Here is a 20,411-nt window from a genome sequence, read left to right as displayed (position 1 = left end):
ATCATGATCTTCATATCTTCATGGTCGTACCGCTAACACACACACAAACACACACTTTAAAATCAAGTTCTTCATGCACATTCCTCGTTGGGGTGTGTACCGGAAGTGCAGTGGACGTGAGGACGTGGTTCTAGATGAGCTATATACAAACACACACACAGAATGAAGCACGTAAACGGTGGAATGACGTCGGGCGGCTGCGCGTGATCCGTCCTCCTCGCGCTGAACCACCGCCTTCGTTTGAGCGTTTTTGAGTCCTGAGTGTTGTCAACAAAACTGCAACTGTAAATCTCTTATCGACAGTAGAAGAAATAATCTTCGTATAATACAGCTAATATCGTTTCTCTATACAGCCGTGAGTCCGGAAAAGGGAAGGCGTAATATTTCTGGTCTTACAAAATAAAAGTCCTTTTCCGAGCAGGTGGCGACGATTCGGGCCGAAGCTCCACACACTTCCTTAAAAAGATGTTTTTCATATCAAACCACTTTGAGTCTTTAATGTTTTCAAAGGAAAGAAGTGACTACAGGAGACGCTCTATCTACAAATACCCCGGTAAACCTTGGCACGCGAGGGCAAAAACAAACAAACAAACAAAAATGATCATTACAAAAGAAACTCAGGAGTGCAGCTTCTCCGTGAGGGAATGAAGGACTGAGTTGTGGTTGGTTTTTACTCCAAAGAGAAACTCCAGTCTGCGGAAGCATTACGGACACCGGACATGTTCCTGTCAAGCGTTCCAGTTTAGTGTGTGAACCCGGATGAAGCCTGGCGTTACTGTGATGATGAGGAGCGGCGGCCCGGTGTGGTTCTTTGGAGTAAAGCCTGGCTCCACGGTCAGACTCCTTCAGTCGGGCCGTGGACAGGCGGCTCTCAGCGCCTCATCTGGCCCATCTGGTAGTTCTCGCGGGGCTGCCGGTGGTGGCGCTGAGGCTGAGGCTGGCGCTGGGCTGGACGGGCAGCCGGCCGCTGGTTCTGGTGCCCGTGAGCGTGCTGGTTCTGGTGCTGGTTCTGGTTCAGGTGCTGATGATGCTGCTGCTGCTGCTGCTGCGCCGCCTGCTGAGCTCGTCGTCTCTTCAGCGTTCCTTCACCACACAGAGAGAAACACGGATGTTACGCTCAATTCTGCAACTCACAACTTACAATACACAGAAAATACTGATATTCCACAACAACAAAACTGCCACAACATTAGGAGCACAACATTTGAAAAAGTAACTTTTGACCATCAAGTTAATGTATTTTCTTATTAACAGAAACTCTTATGAGATTCATAGCTCTGATTGGGATTATAATAACAATAACAATCATTAATCACGTTATATTCCAATAATAAACATTAAAATATTATTATTATGGTAACACTTTGACCGTGGAATATTTAGTAGTGAGGAAATTTCCTGAATGGACTTATTGCACAGGTGGAAACCGATCGCGGCCCCACGCCTGAGTTCCCTGAGCTCCTGAGAGCGACCCGTTCTTGCACAGGTGTGTGTAGGAGCGTCTGCGTGCCGAGTGCTGGATTACACACCTGTGGCCGTGGAAGTGAGTGGAACACCTGAACTCAATGATTTGGAGGCGTGTCCCAATACTTGGCAATATAGTGTGTGTGCGTATGGAAACGTGATATATGTGTGTATGGAAACGTGATATATGTGTGTATGGAAACGTGATATATGTGTGTATGGAAACGTGATATATGTGTGTATGGAAACGTGATATATGTGTGTATGGCCATGCGCGGTCACCTGGCAGGGGTTTGGGCGGGGGCAGTTTGGGGTTGCTGCTGGGAGTGTGAACACTGCAGATCTTGATGAATCCTGCCATCAGCATAATCAGAGCGATTCCCATCAGTAACACCGCCCACCAGTGAGCCTGCGCACAAAACACACTCGTCAACACACACTTGCCACTATTCACTCTGCGCTGTTCTCGTACAGCTCGGGGTTGAAGATGAAACACACACACACACACACACACACACACAGAAACACAGAAACACTTGCCACTATTCACTCTGCGCTGTTCTCGTACAGCTCGGGGTTGAAGATGAAACACACACACACACACACAGAAACACTTGCCACTATCCACTCTGCGCTGTTCTCGTACAGCTCGGGGTTGAAGATGAAACACACACACACACACACACACACACACACAGAAACACAGAAACACTTGCCACTATCCACTCTGCGCTGTTCTCGTACAGCTCGGGGTTGAAGATGAAACACACACACACACACACAGAAACACTTGCCACTATCCACTCTGCGCTGTTCTCGTACAGCTCGGGGTTGAAGATGAAACACACACACACACACACACACACACAGAAACACAGAAACACTTGCCACTATCCACTCTGCGATGTTCTCGTACAGCTCGGGGTTGAAGATGGCCTTCTTCAGGCGGGCCAGGGGACCGTCGGCGTCCACCAGACGGCACTTCATGAACACGTCACAGTAACCCTTGAAGTCGTTGCAGGGTGAGCCAGCCTGAAGAGTCGTGACCTTCTTATTGAAGAAGCGTGCGAGACGCTCGGAGCCGGTGCTGCTGCAGGTGCTGGGGTTCACTGTCACACACACACACACACACACACACGCGGTCAGGGTTCTGTGAGGGTTTATCCAGATCAGGTTTGCAGGGAAGGCTGCTGCTCTCATGTAATCTCAATAAAGACTGTCACGGTGGATAAACTGTACTGTTGTTCTTGATATTTTAGTTTTTGGTTACACTATTTTAAATGCCCTTGTTATACAAATAAAACTGTACTTTTATTTATGGTTTGGTTTAGAGTTATTTGATTGTAATAAATAATAATATATTTTTATTTATAATGCACTTTACATTTCAAAGAAATCTCAAAGTGCTACAGTAGCAAAGAGGTTAAGAACAATTCCCAGAATATAATAAAATCAACAAAGCATTAAAACACCTTAAAAAATTAAAATTAAAACCATGACTGTTAAAAGGCCTTTAGAAATAAGAAAGTCTTTAGGCCCTTCTTAAAAACCTCCAGAGTTTGTGGGGCCCTTAGGGCCTCTGGGAGGGCATTCCAGAGCCGTGGGGCGACTGCCTGAAAGGCCCTGTCTCCCATGGTGGAGAGTTTTATTATGCATAATTTACTGTTATTATGTAAGATGATGTCAAATGTGTAACAAGGACACTGTAACAATGCATTACTGTTTGTTAAAAACACCACATGACATTAAAACATGAAATAAACCAAGAAAATAATTAAATGGACATTTAAAATGAATAAATATCCATTTTGATTTAAAAGAAACTGAATATTCAATTTAGGTTTGCATTTCATTTGCAAATTTCATTTTCATTTGATTAAACCAGTAAATGTGTGTTATGAACAGGGGAATAACAGCATCTTTAGATTAAGCATGATAATTAATGGCATTTATGATGGGATTCTGATTGGTCAGTTGTGGCATTTAGTAGATATTTTTACACCATCTCGTTTCATACAAACACAACTGGCGCCATCTTGTGTTTAGTTTAATAATTGCATTATAAAGGCCGTTTATATTCTCCAAATATTCTCATGTACAGTCAAACCAAAATATATTCAGACACCTTGCTTTCCTAACTTAATCATAATCCATTATTAAATGATGCCTTGTGTTAAAGCACTGATGTAAATGAAGCGACTCTGAGTAACACTTATGTGTTGTAGTGTGTAACACTGACTTTTCTCCATGCAGCAAACGTGGCAGAGCTCGGTCTCGTCGGTGTCGTCCACGCTAGCACAGGTGCACACCTCCAGACCATACTTCTCACAGATGGAGCCCGAGCAGCCCTACACACACATAGAGAGAGAGAGAGGCTCAGACGTGCATGCGTGTGTGTGTGTGTGTGTGTGTGTGTGTGTGTGTGTGTGTGCACGCGTCTCACTCACCCCGTTGAGGCACACCTGTGTGTCCCCGTGGCAGGCAGTGAAGTTGGCCTTGGGCTCTGATGTGTGTGTGTGTGTGTGTGTGTGTGTGTGTGTGTGCGCACGTCTCACTCACCCCGTTGAGGCACACCTGTGTGTCCCCGTGGCAGGCAGTGAAGTTGGCCTTGGGCTCTGATGTGTGTGTGTGTGTGTGTGTGTGTGTGTGTGTGTGTGTGTGTGTGCGCGTCTCACTCACCCCGTTGAGGCACACCTGTGTGTCCCCGTGGCAGGCAGTGAAGTTGGCCTTGGGCTCTGATGTGTGTGTGTGTGTGTGTGTGTGTGCGCGTCTCACTCACCCCGTTGAGGCACACCTGTGTGTCCCCGTGGCAGGCAGTGAAGTTGGCCTTGGGCTCTGATGTGTGTGTGTGTGTGTGTGTGTGTGTGTGTGTGCGCGCGTCTCACTCACCCCGTTGAGGCACACCTGTGTGTCCCCGTGGCAGGCAGTGAAGTTGGCCTTGGGCTCTGATGTGTGTGTGTGTGTGTGTGTGTGTGTGTGTGTGTGCGCGTCTCACTCACCCCGTTGAGGCACACCTGTGTGTCCCCGTGGCAGGCAGTGAAGTTGGCCTTGGGCTCTGATGTGTGTGTGTGTGTGTGTGTGTGTGTGTGTGCGCGTCTCACTCACCCCGTTGAGGCACACCTGTGTGTCCCCGTGGCAGGCAGTGAAGTTGGCCTTGGGCTCTGATGTGTGTGTGTGTGTGTGTGTGTGTGTGTGCACGCGTCTCACTCACCCCGTTGAGGCACACCTGTGTGTCCCCGTGGCAGGCAGTGAAGTTGGCCTTGGGCTCTGATGTGTGTGTGTGTGTGTGTGTGTGTGTGTGTGTGTGCACGCGTCTCACTCACCCCGTTGAGGCACACCTGTGTGTCCCCGTGGCAGGCAGTGAAGTTGGCCTTGGGCTCTGATGTGTGTGTGTGTGTGTGTGTGTGTGTGTGCACGCGTCTCACTCACCCCGTTGAGGCACACCTGTGTGTCCCCGTGGCAGGCAGTGAAGTTGGCCTTGGGCTCTGATGTGTGTGTGTGTGTGTGTGTGTGTGTGTGTGTGTGTGTGCACGCGTCTCACTCACCCCGTTGAGGCACACCTGTGTGTCCCCGTGGCAGGCAGTGAAGTTGGCCTTGGGCTCTGATGTGTGTGTGTGTGTGTGTGTGTGTGTGTGTGTGTGTGTGTGTGTGTGTGTGTGTGTGCGCGCGTCTCACTCACCCCGTTGAGGCACACCTGTGTGTCCCCGTGGCAGGCAGTGAAGTTGGCCTTGGGCTCTGATGTGGGACACTGGGCCGAGGCTCCGCTGCACATGCCCTGGTGAGCGCACTCGGACTCCTCTCGACACTTCTCGTTCCGGCTCTTATAACCGCACTCACCCGTGCAGCACGGGCCCTGAGTTGGGCTGACAGCAGAACACACACACTCATGACCCCTGACAGCAGATATATCGCACAACATTCATGACTAAGAGAACAGGGAACCAACACCTGAAACTAAAGAAACACTGTTCTTTTCTGATTTGATTCAAGGGCATGTGAGTGGGAAACAATAACCTTTATCAATCCAATCAGATCATGATGCAGAAGGTAATGTAGGCTGGGAAAAGAAAAATGGGTAACACTTTACAATAAGGTCCTATTGGTTAACATTAGTTATTAAACCTAACCCTATTCCCAGAGAACCGCTGAGCAGAACCACTGGAGTCAGCAGCGCTAGGAACGGCTTTTCTTCATGGAAGTTTTGCGTTTGGTGAACTAATAAAGTATTAAAACTCCGTCGAGTCAATATATTGTGTACAGTTATTTAATTATGTCAAGTATTATTTAATCAAGTATCGTGGACTCGCTCTCTCTCGTTTAATGCAAACGCAGATGTTGGCATTTTGTGACTATTGTTTTGTACACTGTTGGATTATGAGATACAAACGGGTACGATTTTTAAAACAGTTTAATCTGAAATCAATATCTCTGATCTCCATAATTATTTCTGTGGTGAAATTCTGTGTAACTCCACCAGTTGGGTCTATTAGATCTAGTAGACCTGACCCTGCTGGGCATAGGTGAAACCAGATGGACCCGGTCGGGCCAGAGGAGACAGAGGACAGGGCAGCGGCTGCTGGACTCTGGGCACGAACACAGCGATGCACACCACACACACACACACACACACACACACGGAGCGGGCTTCATGTTGTCCAAACAGGCGCAGAGGTCACTGGCTGGTTGGCAGACGCATGGCTCAAGAATCATTACAGCATCATTCAGGAGCAAGAAAAAGAAAATCAATGTAAACTACGCTCCAATCAATGACAGTGAAGAGCAGGATAAAGACCAGTTCTACAGTAGACTGCAGAAGATCCTGGGAACATTCCCAGACCGAGACATCACTATCATTTTGGGTGACTTCAGTGCCAAGATTGGATCCCATAACACGGGATATGAGCAGGTCATGGGGACTCACAGACTGGGAACTATGGATGAGAATGGAGAGACATGGACTGTGTCCATCAAGTTCCCAGGACAAGACTAAAAAATAGAGGTGGTCGTGCCTTATCTCTCATCAGCCCTAAACTATGGAATAGTCTCCTGGTTCATATCAGCACTGCCCCAACTTTATCTACTTTTAAGTCTACTCTTAAGACTCATTTATTTTTTGCAGACGTGTGCAATCAACAACCTGGTAATTGGAGGCAGCATCTTTCCCCACAAACGGATCCACAAGAGCACCTGGGTATCTCCAAACAACAAGACAGAGAATAAGATAGATCCCGTCTGTATAAGCAAGAAGTTTAGGAGATCCGTGAAGGATGTTAGAGTTAGAAGAGAAGTAGATGTGGTGTCCGACCATCACCTGGTGGTGGCCAGAATGAAGCTGAAATTGAAGAAGAACTGGACAGCCATGGCTGATAAAAGAGTGAAATATAACATCAACCTTCTGAAGGACCCCAAAACTAGAGCAGAGTTCGGACTGATGCTTAGGAACAGGTCTGAAGTACTGCAAGAACTGCATGAAGAAGACGACAAAATACTCGGTAGATGGCAGCCAGTAAAAGAGGCACTCAGATCAGTATGCCAGTACTCGGATTGGGAAAACACCTGCATAAAGAGTGGATTACAGTGGAGACCTTGACCAAGATGGAGGATAGGAAGAAAGCGGCAGTCAATAGCAGTAGGACTAGAGCAGCAAAAGCCCAGGCTCAAATAGATTACAAAGCAGTGAAGAGGAGTATCAAGAAGGATAAAGAAGACTATGTGAGTGGACTGGCAGCTGAAGCAGAGCAGGGAGCATACAACGGCATATACAAATATATGCCATCACCAGGCGACTGTCTGGAAGGTTCAGCAAGCCAGAGCGGCCTGTCAAGGACAAGCAGGGAAAGACCATCAAAGAGATCGAGCAGCAGATGAAGAGGTGGGCCGAGCACTTCCAAGAGCTCTTGAATAGACCAGCTCCACCTAATCCACCAAACACCGACCTGGCCATCTCAGACTCATCAACTGTAACAAGCCAACCAGAGAGGAAATCAAGAAAGCCATCACTGGTTGAAGACTGCGAAGGGGGCCGGACCTGATGACATCCCAGCAGAGGCCCTGAGGTGGAGATGCTGTATCCTCTCTTTGAGATGATCTGGGAAGAAGAGGAGATTCCGACAAACTGGAAATAAGGATACCTGGTAAAGATCCCTAAACAAGGTGACCTCAGCAATTGTGCCAACTACAGAGGCATCACACCTCTGTCTGTACCAAGGAAGGTTTTCAATCGGGTCCTCCTGGAGAGAATGAAAGACATTGCTGACACACAGCTTCGAGATCAACAAGCAGGCTTCCGGCAGAATAGATCATGCACGGACCAGATCGCAACACCGCATCAGAGTCGAACAGTCCCTCGAGTGGAATTCCTCCTTTTGTCAACTTTGTCGACTATGAGAAGACATTTGACAGCTTGGATTGAGAGACCCTTTGGAAGCTCCTTTGACACTACGGCATCCCAGTTAAGTTGGTCAACTTGATAAGAAAATATTATAATGGAATGTCTTGTAGAGTCATCCATGCAGGGCAGCTCACTAACATCTTCCAGGTGAAAAGACGAGGATGCCTGCTGTCTGCCATTGACTGGGTTATGAAGGAAGCCACAAGAGAGCGAAAAAACGTAATCCAGTGGACCTCGTGGACCCAGCTCGAGGACTTGGCTGATGACCTTGCACTTCTCTCCCACAACAAACAGCAGATGCAAGAGAAGACAGATGTAGTGTCAACTATCTCATCTCAGATTGGCCTCAACATAAACAGAGATAAGACCAAGATCCTAAAGATAAAATCCTCAAGCATGGAACCAGTCATGCTGAATGGAAGTCCCCTGGAAGAAGTTCAGTCCTTCACCTGGGCAGTGTCATTGACCAACAGGGCGGCACAGACGCAGGCGTCAAGGCAAGGATCGGCAAAGCAAGAGCGGCCTACGTATAGCTCAAGAACATCTGGAGCTCAAGAGCCCTGTCCTTGACAACAAAGATCCACCTATTTAACTCCAACGTGAAGGCAGTGTTGCTGTATGGAGCAGAAACCTGGAAGACGACCAAGATGACCATCATGAAGGCTCAAACCTTCATCAACAGCTGTCTTAGAAGAATTCTCCAGATCCGATGGCCTGACACCATCAGCAATATTAACCTTTGGGAAAGGACTGACCAACTCCCTGCAGAGAAAAGGTGATAGGAGAAATGAAGCTTTGAGAAACTTTGAGTCAATTGCTTCGCAGTGAGATTCACCCGATTCACCCGAGTAAATGCAGCAAAAACCCGTGCATAAAAACACTAATTGCAAATGGTTTATTAAAAGTGAAATCACTTAACAAATCATCTAATACAATGAAATATGAGGTGTCTGTATAACATGTTATTTTATAAGATTGGGCTTGTTTTAGTTGATTGGAGAGCTTGATCAATCAGACCAATATTGTTGACTACAACTCCTACTTTTTATTATACAAATGAGTCATTTAAAATGTCTACAAATGAATAAAACTGATCTGAGATCAGTTAAAAACTATTTTGAAGCCTAGTTTACTGAAATCACATGACTTTGCCAGTTTGATACGCGCTCCAAATCACTGATTCAAAACAAATGATTCACTAAAGGTTTTGAAGCTTCAGGGAAGCAGGGAAGGCTCACTGTTAGTTAATGCATGAACTAATGGAACCTCACTGTAAAGTGTTACTGGAAACTGAATATAATCCTTAAGAATGAACATTTTTGCACTGTGACTGTTGTGCTATAAATGAAGCACACTGTGTTCTGTAGAGTGTGAAGAACAGGAGGGTGTTATTTGTAGTTATTTTACACTCATGACATTATGAATGAAAATCACTGAGAGTAACGAGAAACTGTCTGGAGAATCACAGTAAAGGGAACGAGGGGAATGTGACTTGTACCTGCAGACTTTGTTGGGTTTGAGTTTGCACTTCCTGTTGTCGGGTTGATTAGCATCGTAGCAGCAGTCGTCTTTACACTGATCACTGTATCCACAGTCACACTCCTCACCCGGCTCCACCAGCCCGTTCCCACAGATCGGCTGCCCGGACTCTGCCACACACACACACACAGGCGCGCGAACACACACGGACACACACGCGCACACACGCACACACACGCGCACACACACACACACACACACACACACACACACACAGACACACACACATATCAGCTGCGCTCAGACCTGCAGGACTCGTTGCATCAGTGGCTCTGATTGGCTCACCCACGAAGCAGCTGCCCCTCTTCTTCTCCAGCACCTGGCTGATGTTCTTGATGCTGCACACCGAGAACTTGTTGTTGTTCAGCTTGTCTCCGGATGTGGCGCGGGCGTACATGATGTAGTTCCCCCGCTCCTTCTTATCCTGGCTCTTGGACTCGCCCGGAGTGCACTCCGACCCGGAGTCATGCTGAGGGAAGAAGAGCATCATCACTAGGTCTGCACGATTATGACAAAAATCATAATTGTCGATTATTCCCTTGAATTTGTAATTGCGATTATTAATTACGATTATCACAATTTACATTAAATGATGTTTTGAATGGCTTTATACCTGAGGTTCTCAACTCGTTCGGCCATGGGACCCACATTTCCCCATGGTCATCAAGCCCGACCCACTTTAAGGATTTATAAATTATTGATTTTTTTTTATTGTTTATGGGAACAACAATGAATACACAATACTAACAAGAACTGTTAATGAAACATGGAAACTGCTCCTGATGAATAATGAACATCATCCTGCATGCTAATCCTTCTCAGCGAACACACGACGGACCAGTAACGTTATTTATTGGTATTTTACTGTTATTTCCCGACTTACTTTACAACGTAACGACGCTTCATGCCCGTAGTTTCTTTTGCGCTTTATATATAGTGGAGCGATAAACAGCGCGCGCCGCATTAGCATGTGCAGTTGAAGAGTTTTCGCTACTAGCGCAGTATAACGGCTGACAGGAAAGACTCTTTCAGCGCACACGCGTCTCTGCTAGGCCCTGTGTGCTAGTTCTCTGAAGCAGTCGTGATCCGCCTCTCACAACATGACATGCTCTAAACACACCTCTTAAACACACAGAATAATGTAAGTGGACTTTTTTTTGTTGTTGTAATTGCGGCTTTGAACGATTACGTAATCGTGGCATCCGTAATCGCGATTAGAAATTCGGTTAATTGTGCAGCCCTAATAATCACCATCACCAGTATAATAACTAAAACTGAGATTTTAGTTATCAACATTTTACATTTGATATTTATAATCAGAACTTCCGGATCACTGAACTCACCCTCCCTTCAGTATCATCATTTGAATATCTCGTCTTCAAAGCTCTTTCCTCCATGACAGTTATCCTCATTTACCGGCCACCTAAACCAAATCCCTCCTTCCTCTCTGATTTAACTGAACTCCTCACACTAGCTTCATCTCTCTCTCCACGTCTGCTACTACTCGGTGACCTAAACATCCACATAGACTCCTCCACCTGCAAGCTGTCATCAGAATTCACAATTTTATTGGACAACTTTACTCTCTGTTGGGTAAATTGTATGTCACATTCCCCACCCATGAAAAAGGACACATCCTCGATCTGGTCTGCTCCACTAACCAACCAGTGCTCAACCTCCATCCATGCCTCTTTCCCCTCTCTGATCACAAACTGATACGGTTCACCATTCCGTCTCCAACCCCCCGCCCCCGCCTCCTCAGAGAAATCACCTTCCGCAACCTTAAATCAATTGATCCCCATCATCTCTCTGACCTGCTCTCCACCACTCTCCACATGGACTCAACCCTCACCTCACCTGATGATCTCACAAACCACCTCAACTCCGTTTTGTGTACCTCCCTTAACACTTTGGCCCCCCTCAAAACAAAAACTGTCACTTTTAACAACTCGTCACCCTGGTACACACCTGCACTCCGGAAAATGAAACAAACTGGACGCCAACTTGAACGCCTGACAAAAAAATCATCTCTCACAGTCCACCATGAAGTCTATAAACTCCACCTCATTGCCTACAAAGATGCCCTCATTGCCGCCAAATCTGCCTACCTCTCCACCATCCTCACCAACCCCTGTCTAAACCCCAGAACCCTCTTCTCCACATTGAACAACCTCATCAAGCCTCGGACCAACACCTTCCTTATCCCTACTCCGGATCTCTGCAACTCATTCCTTCACTTTTTCGCTGATAAAATCAATATCATTTATCAATCTCTATCCCCTGCATCCGACCTTCCAGTATCTACTCCAGCACCTATCACGGGCCCTTTTCCCCCCATCCCTCCTGACCTCTCTCCCCCTTCTCCACACTGCCTCCTCTCCCAGTTTAACTTGGTCACCACTCTTGAAATCTCTAAACTCATCAGTTCTTCCAAACCGACTACCTGCTCACTTGACTCCCTCCCTACTCCACTCCTGAAATCCTGCCTCCCCGTCCTTTGCCCCTACCTCACTAACCTCTTCAATTCCTCATTGTCCCTTGGAACTGTTCCCTCTGCTTTCAAAACTGCCGCTGTCACCCCAATCCTCAAAAAACCTGGTCTGGATCCCTCTTCCCTCAACAACTACCGCCCAATTTCCACCCTCCCCTTTCTGTCTAAAACCCTGGAACGTATAGTCGCTTTACAATTACAAACCCATCTTCATGCCAATAACCAATTTGAACCTCTCCAATCTGGTTTTCGCCCCCTCCACAGCACAGAAACTGCTCTCCTCAAAGTCCTTAATGACCTCCTCACCTCCGCTGACACTGGTTCCCTTAACATCCTTATTCTTCTCGACCTGAGTGCAGCCTTCGATACCGTGAGCCATAACATCCTGCTCACCAGACTCAAAGACCTTGGTATCGAAGGTATTGCACTCAGCTGGCTCCGTTCCTACCTTTCCAACAGATCCCACTTCATCTCTCTTCATAATCACACCTCTGCAACAGCCACAGTCACCCAAGGCGTTCCCCAAGGATCCGTACTCGGCCCCCTCCTCTTCATCATTTACATCCTCCCCCTTGGTCAGATACTTCGTCACTTCAAACTGAATTTCCACTGTTATGCCGATGACACTCAGATCTACCTCAGCACCAAATCCCCCCACAATCCTCTCCTCTCCCATATCAACTCCTGTCTGTCAGCTATTAAAACCTGGATGCAACATAACTTCCTCAAACTCAAAAGCAATAAAACAGAATTCCTCCTCATAGGCTCCAAATCCACTCTCAGCAAAACCAATAACATCACTCTCACCATTGACGACACCATTGTCTCCCCATCCCCGCAACCTCGGCGTGGTTTTTGATTCAACCCTCTCCCTTGAACCTCACATCTGTCATGTCATTAAAACCTCCTTCTTTCACCTCCGCAACGTCGCCAAAATCAGATCCTCACTCACACCCTCTGCTGCTGAAAGACTCATTCACGCCTTCATCTCCTCACGACTGGACTACTGCAACTCACTACTCCTTGGTATTAGCTCAAACTACATAAAAAGACTCCAACTGGTCCAGAATGCAGCCGCCCGACTCATCACCCGCTCCAAATCCTGGCACCACATCACTCCAGTCCTAAAACAACTACACTGGCTTCCTATTTCCCACCGGATCATAGGGCTGTAACGATACACCAAACCCACGATTCGATTCGTATCACGATTTTTGACCCACGATTCGATTCGTATCGCGATTCTATCACGGGGGCGTGGCTTGAGGGGGCGGGGCTTGTGGTGAAAAAAAGAGATTTTGAGAGAAGAAGAAAAATACCAGTATTTTTATTGAATAACATTAGGAAAAACCTGTATAATCGAAACAGCAAAGAACAATACTAACTATGCAAATTATTAAACTATACTAGGCAGTGTAGGCTGCTGCTTTTGGGTTGTGTTCTGTACTCCAACTAAATTGATTTCGGGATGGTGCCGTAAGATATGCATCTGACCACCAAAACTTTAAGATTAAACAAGACGGTTCATTCATATTATTATAAAAATGGGAGAATAGTAAAGAAGTGTTTGGAGAAGTGGAAATAGTAATTTAAAGATGTGGTAGTTCTCAGGGCCTGAATTTCGTTTTGGAAAATGGGGGGGAAATCCCCCCTTTAGATGATTCTCATGGGGGGGGGGGATTTTTTTTGTTTGAGGGGGAGAAAGGCAGGGCATTTTTTCCAAACAAAATTATTACATTTATCTTGCCTAAATGTTTGCGCTCATTGCATTTTTACAATGGGGTAATAGCCTTGTTAAGAATTTACACATCACAAGGAAGCTTGATTTAAATTGTTTAATTAAATGTATTTTAGTCCTGAATAAATTAAATACATAGGCTATTAATCCTGATTCCTTTAACTTAAAGCCATCTTTTGTTGTTTTGACAACAAAATTAATGACAGACACATATGGCTGCCGTCACTTTAAGAGCTAGTGCACGGATCCTGTGTTCATTATACTGGCATGCGTTTTATGCTTATTAAAGACAAAACCGACTATATTTAGAGTATAGCCTACTCATAAAGACCGAAATTGACAATTTTGTGTGTTAAAGCAATATAATCCGCGAAAAATAGTTACTAGCCAGCTGTTTTTAAGGCGGATTTTCTATGAATGTCCGCATAGAAAATAATCTCAGAGAGCGCGCGAGCACTGATTAGTTTAAAATCGCTTGAATGTTTAAACTGGTAAGACTTAAAAAGACTTCAGTCACGATGCACTGCTGGCCCGATTGTGCAAGTGAATATTCCGTCATGTCTCGACCTTACAGTCTATGGTCCCGACTCCACAACGCGAGTGTGTATTATCGCCGCAGCGCTTGATGCCTGCCTTGGACAACACATTATGAGAAGAGATAGAGGACGAAATGGGAGACCTGCGGGAATGATTAGAATTATGCGCAATACCCGCAATCCCGCGCCGAAATTCGAGCCCTGGTTCTGGACAGGAAGGATAACTCTGGGAGTTGGAAGGGGTGTGATCGCGATTCTGCCTTCTCACATCGCGATACAGGATCGTGGACCTGAGTATCGCGATTTCGATTTTATATCGTGTATCGTTACAGCCCTACCGGATCACATACAAAATCCTGGTCCTTACCTACAAAGCCATCCACCACCTGGCCCCCTCATACCTCACTGACCTCCTCTCCCCCTATCAACCCTCACGGTCCCTCAGATCCACCTCAGCCGGTCTCCTCTGCATCCACAAGTCCAAGCTCCGCAGTTTTGGGGACAGAGCCTTTTCCAGGGCAGCTCCCAGGCTCTGGAACTCCCTCCCCCATGAGATCCGCACCTCTGAGTCCCTCACCATCTTCCAGTCCCGCCTCAAGACCCATCTCTTCACCTCTGCCTATCCGTAGCCCCACGCCCCTCCCATCCCTATATGTGCCTGTTTTTTTCTTTCTTTTTTTCTTTTTTTTTCTCTTGCTTATTCACCTGCCCTGTAAAGCGACTTTGAGTTCGAGAAAAGCGCTATACAAATTCAATTTATTATTATTATTATTATTATTATTACATTTGTCCACAACACTAAAGTTGTAGTCCCGCTGTCAGATCATGAGCCACATGTATCCAGTCAGGCGTGTGTCGGTCACGTGTGTGCATCCACTCACCGGCGAGCCGAAGTTGTGTCCCACCTCGTGTGCGAAGGTGATGTGTGAGACTTTGGGAGGCACGTGTGAGGCGTAGTTCTGCACCGTGATGATCCCGGTGTTCAGAGACTTCTTCTTCCCGTCGGAATACAGCTTACTCTTCTCACAGATGCCTCCAGAACTCCCTGAGGACACACACACACACACAGACACACATCAGCACACACACACACTCACTCAGGGTTCTCCTGCAGAAGCGCTGGTTTACCGGCGGGAGCCCCGACCCAGGCCAGACCCAGAACCCCGTCGTCGAAGTCCCGGTCCGTGAACACGTAGGCCAGGCAGTAGTCGTCGTGGTTCTGCTCGGAGTTCAGCTCCAGGAACTTCTCCACGCCGATGTTAGCGAATCGGAACGGGTTCGACCGGTCCCGCTCGTCACTGGTGGTGTTTATCTGAGACCAGCAGCGCAACAAACCAGTCAGAACCAGTCAGACTCAGCTTCTACTACAGGTTTCCTCCTCATCCTTCCCTCCGGTCATTTTTCACCCGGAAAATATTTTAGAATTTTATTATTTATTTAAAATGTAAAAATCGAGTGTTCATCAGAGGGGTCCACGACCCTAGGACCTTCCCTCACGGGTCAACTTGACCCCCTTAGGAAGGAATGCGAGGGATGCTTCAGAGCATATACTATTTTTCCACAAGAGATCGGCAAAGACACCCGACGTAAGATATTTTAAGCGGAATTGAAAGGGTTATGCATGAAATTGTTATTGAGTTATTTTGAATTTAAGTTGAAAAAATGTGAGGAATGTGCTTAAATGACTAAATTACTATTAATTTATTATTTATTGAACAAATCTAGTAATTTAAAGGTAAAAAAAAAAAAAAAAAAAAAATTTATTGAAATTAAATAAAATAAGCTTTCTGGACAAAAAAAATGTAAGTATCATTTTAGGGCTTCGGGTCATTTAGACCTGCGAGGGAAGGATGAAGGTTAATAACACTGGTTTAACCTGAAATAAACTTACTTTTAAACTATTTTCACTCAGAAATGGCAAGTAAATTTTACAAATATTTGAAGAGAAACAGCGTGTTACCCATTGAATGTAATGTGAAAGCCTGCAGTAGTCGTCTCAGAGCAGGAGTGTGTCGAGTGTGTCGAGCATGTCGAGAGTGTCGAGTGTGTAGAGAGTGACGAGAGTCGAGTGAGTCGAGAGTGTCGAGTGTAGTGTGTCGCGCGTGCCGAGTGTCGAGAGTCACGTGTGTCGAGAGTGTAGAGTGTCGAGCGAGTAGTGTCGAGAGTGTCGCGTGTGTCGAGTGTCGCGTGTGTCGAGTGAGTCGAGCATGTCGAGAGTGTCGAGTGTGTAGAGAGTGACGACAGTTGAGTGAGTCGAGAGTGTCGAGTGTAGTGTGTCGCGCGTGTAGAGCGTGTCTGTCGATTGAGTCGAATGTCGAGAGTCTGTCGATTGAGTCGAGTGTCGAGAGAGTCTGTCGATTGAGTCGAGTGTCGAGAGTCTGTCGATTGAGTCGAGTGTCGAGAGTCGAGCGTGTCTGTCGATTGAGTCGAGTGTCGAGCGTGTCTGTCGATTGAGTCGAGTGTCGAGAGTGTCTGTCGATTGAGTCGAGTGTCGAGCGTGTCTGTCGAATGAGTCGAGTGTCGAGCGTGTCTGTCGATTGAGTCGAGTGTCGAGAGTGTCTGTCGATTGAGTCGAGTGTCGAGCGTGTCTGTCGATTGAGTCGAGTGTCGAGAGTCGAGCGTGTCTGTCGATTGAGTCGAGTGTCGAGCGTGTCTGTCGATTGAGTCGAGTGTCGAGAGTGTCTGTCGATTGAGTCGAGTGTCGAGCGTGTCTGTCGATTGAGTCGAGTGTCGAGCGTGTCTGTCGATTGAGTCGAGTGTCGAGTGTCTGTCGATTGAGTCGAGTGTCGAGCGTGTCTGTCGATTGAGTCGAGTGTCGAGCGTGTCTGTCGATTGAGTCGAGTGTCGAGCGTGTCTGTCGATTGAGTCGAGTGTCGAGCGTGTCTGTCGATTGAGTCGAGTGTCGAGAGTCTGTCGATTGAGTCGAGTGTCGAGAGAGTCTGTCGATTGAGTCGATTGTCGAGAGTGTCTGTCGATTGAGTCGAGTGTCGAGAGTGTCTGTCGATTGAGTCGAGTGTCGAGAGTGTCTGTCGATTGAGTCGAGTGTCGAGCGTGTCTGTCGATTGAGTCGAGTGTCGAGAGTGTCTGTCGATTGAGTCGAGTGTCGAGAGTGTCTGTCGATTGAGTCGAGTGTCGAGAGTGTCTGTCGATTGAGTCGAGTGTCGAGAGTCTGTCGATTGAGTCGAGTGTCGAGAGTGTCTGTCGATTGAGTCGAGTGTCGAGTGTGTCTGTCGATTGAGTCGAGTGTCGAGAGTGTCTGTCGATTGAGTCGAGTGTCGAGAGTGTCTGTCGATTGAGTCGAGTGTCGAGCGTGTCTGTCGATTGAGTCGAGTGTCGAGAGTGTCTGTCGATTGAGTCGAGTGTCGAGAGTGTCTGTCGATTGAGTCGAGTGTCGAGAGTGTCTGTCGATTGAGTCGAGTGTCGAGAGTCTGTCGATTGAGTCGAGTGTCGAGAGTGTCTGTCGATTGAGTCGAGTGTCGAGAGTGTCTGTCGATTGAGTCGAGTGTCGAGAGTGTCTGTCGATTGAGTCGAGTGTCGAGAGTCTGTCGATTGAGTCGAGTGTCGAGCGTGTCTGTCGATTGAGTCGAGTGTCGAGAGTGTCTGTCGATTGAGTCGAGTGTCGAGAGTCTGTCGATTGAGTCGAGTGTCGAGTGTGTCTGTCGATTGAGTCGAGTGTCGAGAGTGTCTGTCGATTGAGTCGAGTGTCGAGAGTGTCTGTCGATTGAGTCGAGTGTCGAGAGTCTGTCGATTGAGTCGAGTGTCGAGAGTGTCTGTCGATTGAGTCGAGTGTCGAGAGTGTCTGTCGATTGAGTCGAGTGTCGAGAGTGTCTGTCGATTGAGTCGAGTGTCGAGCGTGTCTGTCGATTGAGTCGAGTGTCGAGAGTGTCTGTCGATTGAGTCGAGTGTCGAGAGTGTCTGTCGATTGAGTCGAGTGTCGAGCGAGTCTGTCGATTGAGTCGAGTGTCGAGAGTGTCTGTCGATTGAGTCGAGTGTCGAGAGTGTCTGTCGATTGAGTCGAGTGTCGAGCGAGTCTGTCGATTGAGTCGAGTGTCGAGAGTGTCTGTCGATTGAGTCGAGTGTCGAGCGTGTCTGTCGATTGAGTCGAGTGTCGAGAGTGTCTGTCGATTGAGTCGAGTGTCGAGCGTGTCTGTCGATTGAGTCGAGTGTCGAGCGTGTCTGTCGATTGAGTCGAGTGTCGAGAGTGTCTGTCGATTGAGTCGAGTGTCGAGCGAGTCTGTCGATTGAGTCGAGTGTCGAGAGTGTCTGTCGATTGAGTCGAGTGTCGAGCGTGTCTGTCGATTGAGTCGAGTGTCGAGAGTCTGTCGATTGAATCGAGTGTCGAGTGTGTCTGTCGATTGAGTCGAGTGTCGAGAGTGTCTGTCGATTGAGTCGAGTGTCGAGAGTCTGTCGATTGAGTCGAGTGTCGAGCGTGTCTGTCGATTGAGTCGAGTGTCGAGTCTGTCGATTGAGTCGAGTGTCGAGAGTCTGTCGATTGAGTCGAGTGTCGAGAGTGTCTGTCGATTGAGTCGAGTGTCGAGCGTCTGTCGATTGAGTCGAGTGTCGAGAGAGTCTGTCGATTGAGTCGAGTGTCGAGAGAGTCTGTCGATTGAGTCGAGTGTCGAGAGTGTCTGTCGATTGAGTCGAGTGTCGAGCGTCTGTCGATTGAGTCGAGTGTCGAGAGTCGAGCGTGTCTGTCGATTGAGTCGAGTGTCGAGCGTGTCTGTCGATTGAGTCGAGTGTCGAGAGTCTGTCGATTGAGTCGAGTGTCGAGAGAGTCTGTCGATTGAGTCGAGTGTCGAGAGTGTCTGTCGATTGAGTCGAGTGTCGAGCGTCTGTCGATTGAGTCGAGTGTCGAGAGTCGAGCGTGTCTGTCGATTGAGTCGAGTGTCGAGCGTGTCTGTCGATTGAGTCGAGTGTCGAGAGTCTGTCGATTGAGTCGAGTGTCGAGCGTGTCTGTCGATTGAGTCGAGTGTCGAGAGTCTGTCGATTGAGTCGAGTGTCGAGCGTGTCTGTCGATTGAGTCGAGTGTCGAGCGTGTCTGTCGATTGAGTCGAGTGTCGAGCGTGTCTGTCGATTGAGTCGAATGTCGAGAGTCTATCGATTGAGTCGAGTGTCGAGAGAGTCTGTCGATTGAGTCGAGTGTCGAGAGTCTGTCGATTGAGTCGAGTGTCGAGCGTGTCTGTCGAATGAGTCGAGTGTCGAGAGAGTCTGTCGATTGAGTCGAGTGTCGAGAGTGTCTGTCGATTGAGTCGAGTGTCGAGCGTCTGTCGATTGAGTCGAGTGTCGAGAGTCGAGCGTGTCTGTCGATTGAGTCGAGTGTCGAGAGTGTCTGTCGATTGAGTCGAGTGTCGAGAGTCGAGCGTGTCTGTCGATTGAGTCGAGTGTCGAGCGTGTCTGTCGATTGAGTCGAGTGTCGAGCGTGTCTGTCGATTGAGTCGAGTGTCGAGAGTCTGTCGATTGAGTCGAGAGTGTCGAGAGTGTCTGTCGATTGAGTCGAGTGTCGAGCGTGTCTGTCGATTGAGTCAAGTGTCGAGTGTCTGTCGATTGAGTCGAGTGTCGAGTGTCTGTCGATTGAGTCGAGTGTCGAGAGTCTGTCGATTGAGTCGAGTGTCGATAGTGTCTGTCGATTGAGTCGAGTGTCGAGTGTCTGTCGATTGAGTCGAGTGTCGAGAGTCTGTCGATTGAGTCGAGTGTCGAGTGTGTCTGTCGATTGAGTCGAGTGTCGAGAGTGTCTGTCGATTGAGTCGAGTGTCGAGAGTGTCTGTCGATTGAGTCGAGTGTCGAGTGTGTCTGTCGATTGAGTCGAGTGTCGAGAGTGTCTGTCGATTGAGTCGAGTGTCGAGCGTGTCTGTCGATTGAGTCGAGTGTCGAGAGTGTCTGTCGATTGAGTCGAGTGTCGAGCGTGTCTGTCGATTGAGTCGAGTGTCGAGCGTGTCTGTCGATTGAGTCGAGTGTCGAGCGTGTCTGTCGATTGAGTCGAGTGTCGAGAGTGTCTGTCGATTGAGTCGAGTGTCGAGAGTGTCTGTCGATTGAGTCGAGTGTCGAGCGTGTCTGTCGATTGAGTCGAGTGTCGAGAGTCTGTCGATTGAGTCGAGTGTCGAGAGTGTCTGTCGATTGAGTCGAGTGTCGAGAGTCTGTCGATTGAGTCGAGTGTCGAGCGTGTCTGTCGATTGAGTCGAGTGTCGAGCGTGTCTGTCGATTGAGTCGAGTGTCGAGTGTCTGTCGATTGAGTCGAGTGTCGAGCGTGTCTGT

At 47.7% G+C, this 20,411-nt stretch overlaps 2 protein-coding genes across 12 annotated transcripts in view; both read right to left on the bottom strand.

The window, feature by feature from the left end:
* Positions 1-20,411, bottom strand: part of nrcamb (neuronal cell adhesion molecule b) — a 264,169-nt gene that overhangs the window by 18,950 nt on the left and 224,808 nt on the right. The window lies entirely within an intron of this gene.
* Positions 10-20,411, bottom strand: part of LOC130070840 (disintegrin and metalloproteinase domain-containing protein 10-like) — a 54,261-nt gene continuing 33,859 nt past the window's right edge. The window contains exons 8-17 of the mRNA XM_056235392.1: positions 15,288-15,471; positions 15,041-15,204; positions 9,680-9,863; positions 9,354-9,504; positions 5,144-5,327; positions 3,704-3,812; positions 2,353-2,573; positions 1,747-1,873; positions 871-1,083; positions 10-825 (exon numbers count right to left, since the gene is read on the bottom strand). Coding sequence (XP_056091367.1) covers positions 872-1,083; positions 1,747-1,873; positions 2,353-2,573; positions 3,704-3,812; positions 5,144-5,327; positions 9,354-9,504; positions 9,680-9,863; positions 15,041-15,204; positions 15,288-15,471 — 1,536 coding nt within the window. The 3' untranslated portion in view covers positions 10-825; position 871. The remainder of the gene's footprint in view (positions 826-870; positions 1,084-1,746; positions 1,874-2,352; positions 2,574-3,703; positions 3,813-5,143; positions 5,328-9,353; positions 9,505-9,679; positions 9,864-15,040; positions 15,205-15,287; positions 15,472-20,411) is intronic.

This window comes from Rhinichthys klamathensis, unplaced genomic scaffold (assembly GCF_029890125.1).
Source record: "Rhinichthys klamathensis goyatoka isolate OS25496 unplaced genomic scaffold, OSU_Roscu_1.1 h1tg000421l_1, whole genome shotgun sequence".
NCBI classification, from domain to species: Eukaryota; Metazoa; Chordata; class Actinopteri; order Cypriniformes; family Leuciscidae; genus Rhinichthys; species Rhinichthys klamathensis.
The sequence above is the reverse complement of the archived record's forward strand: the minus strand, read 5'-3'. Positions and strand labels throughout refer to the sequence as shown.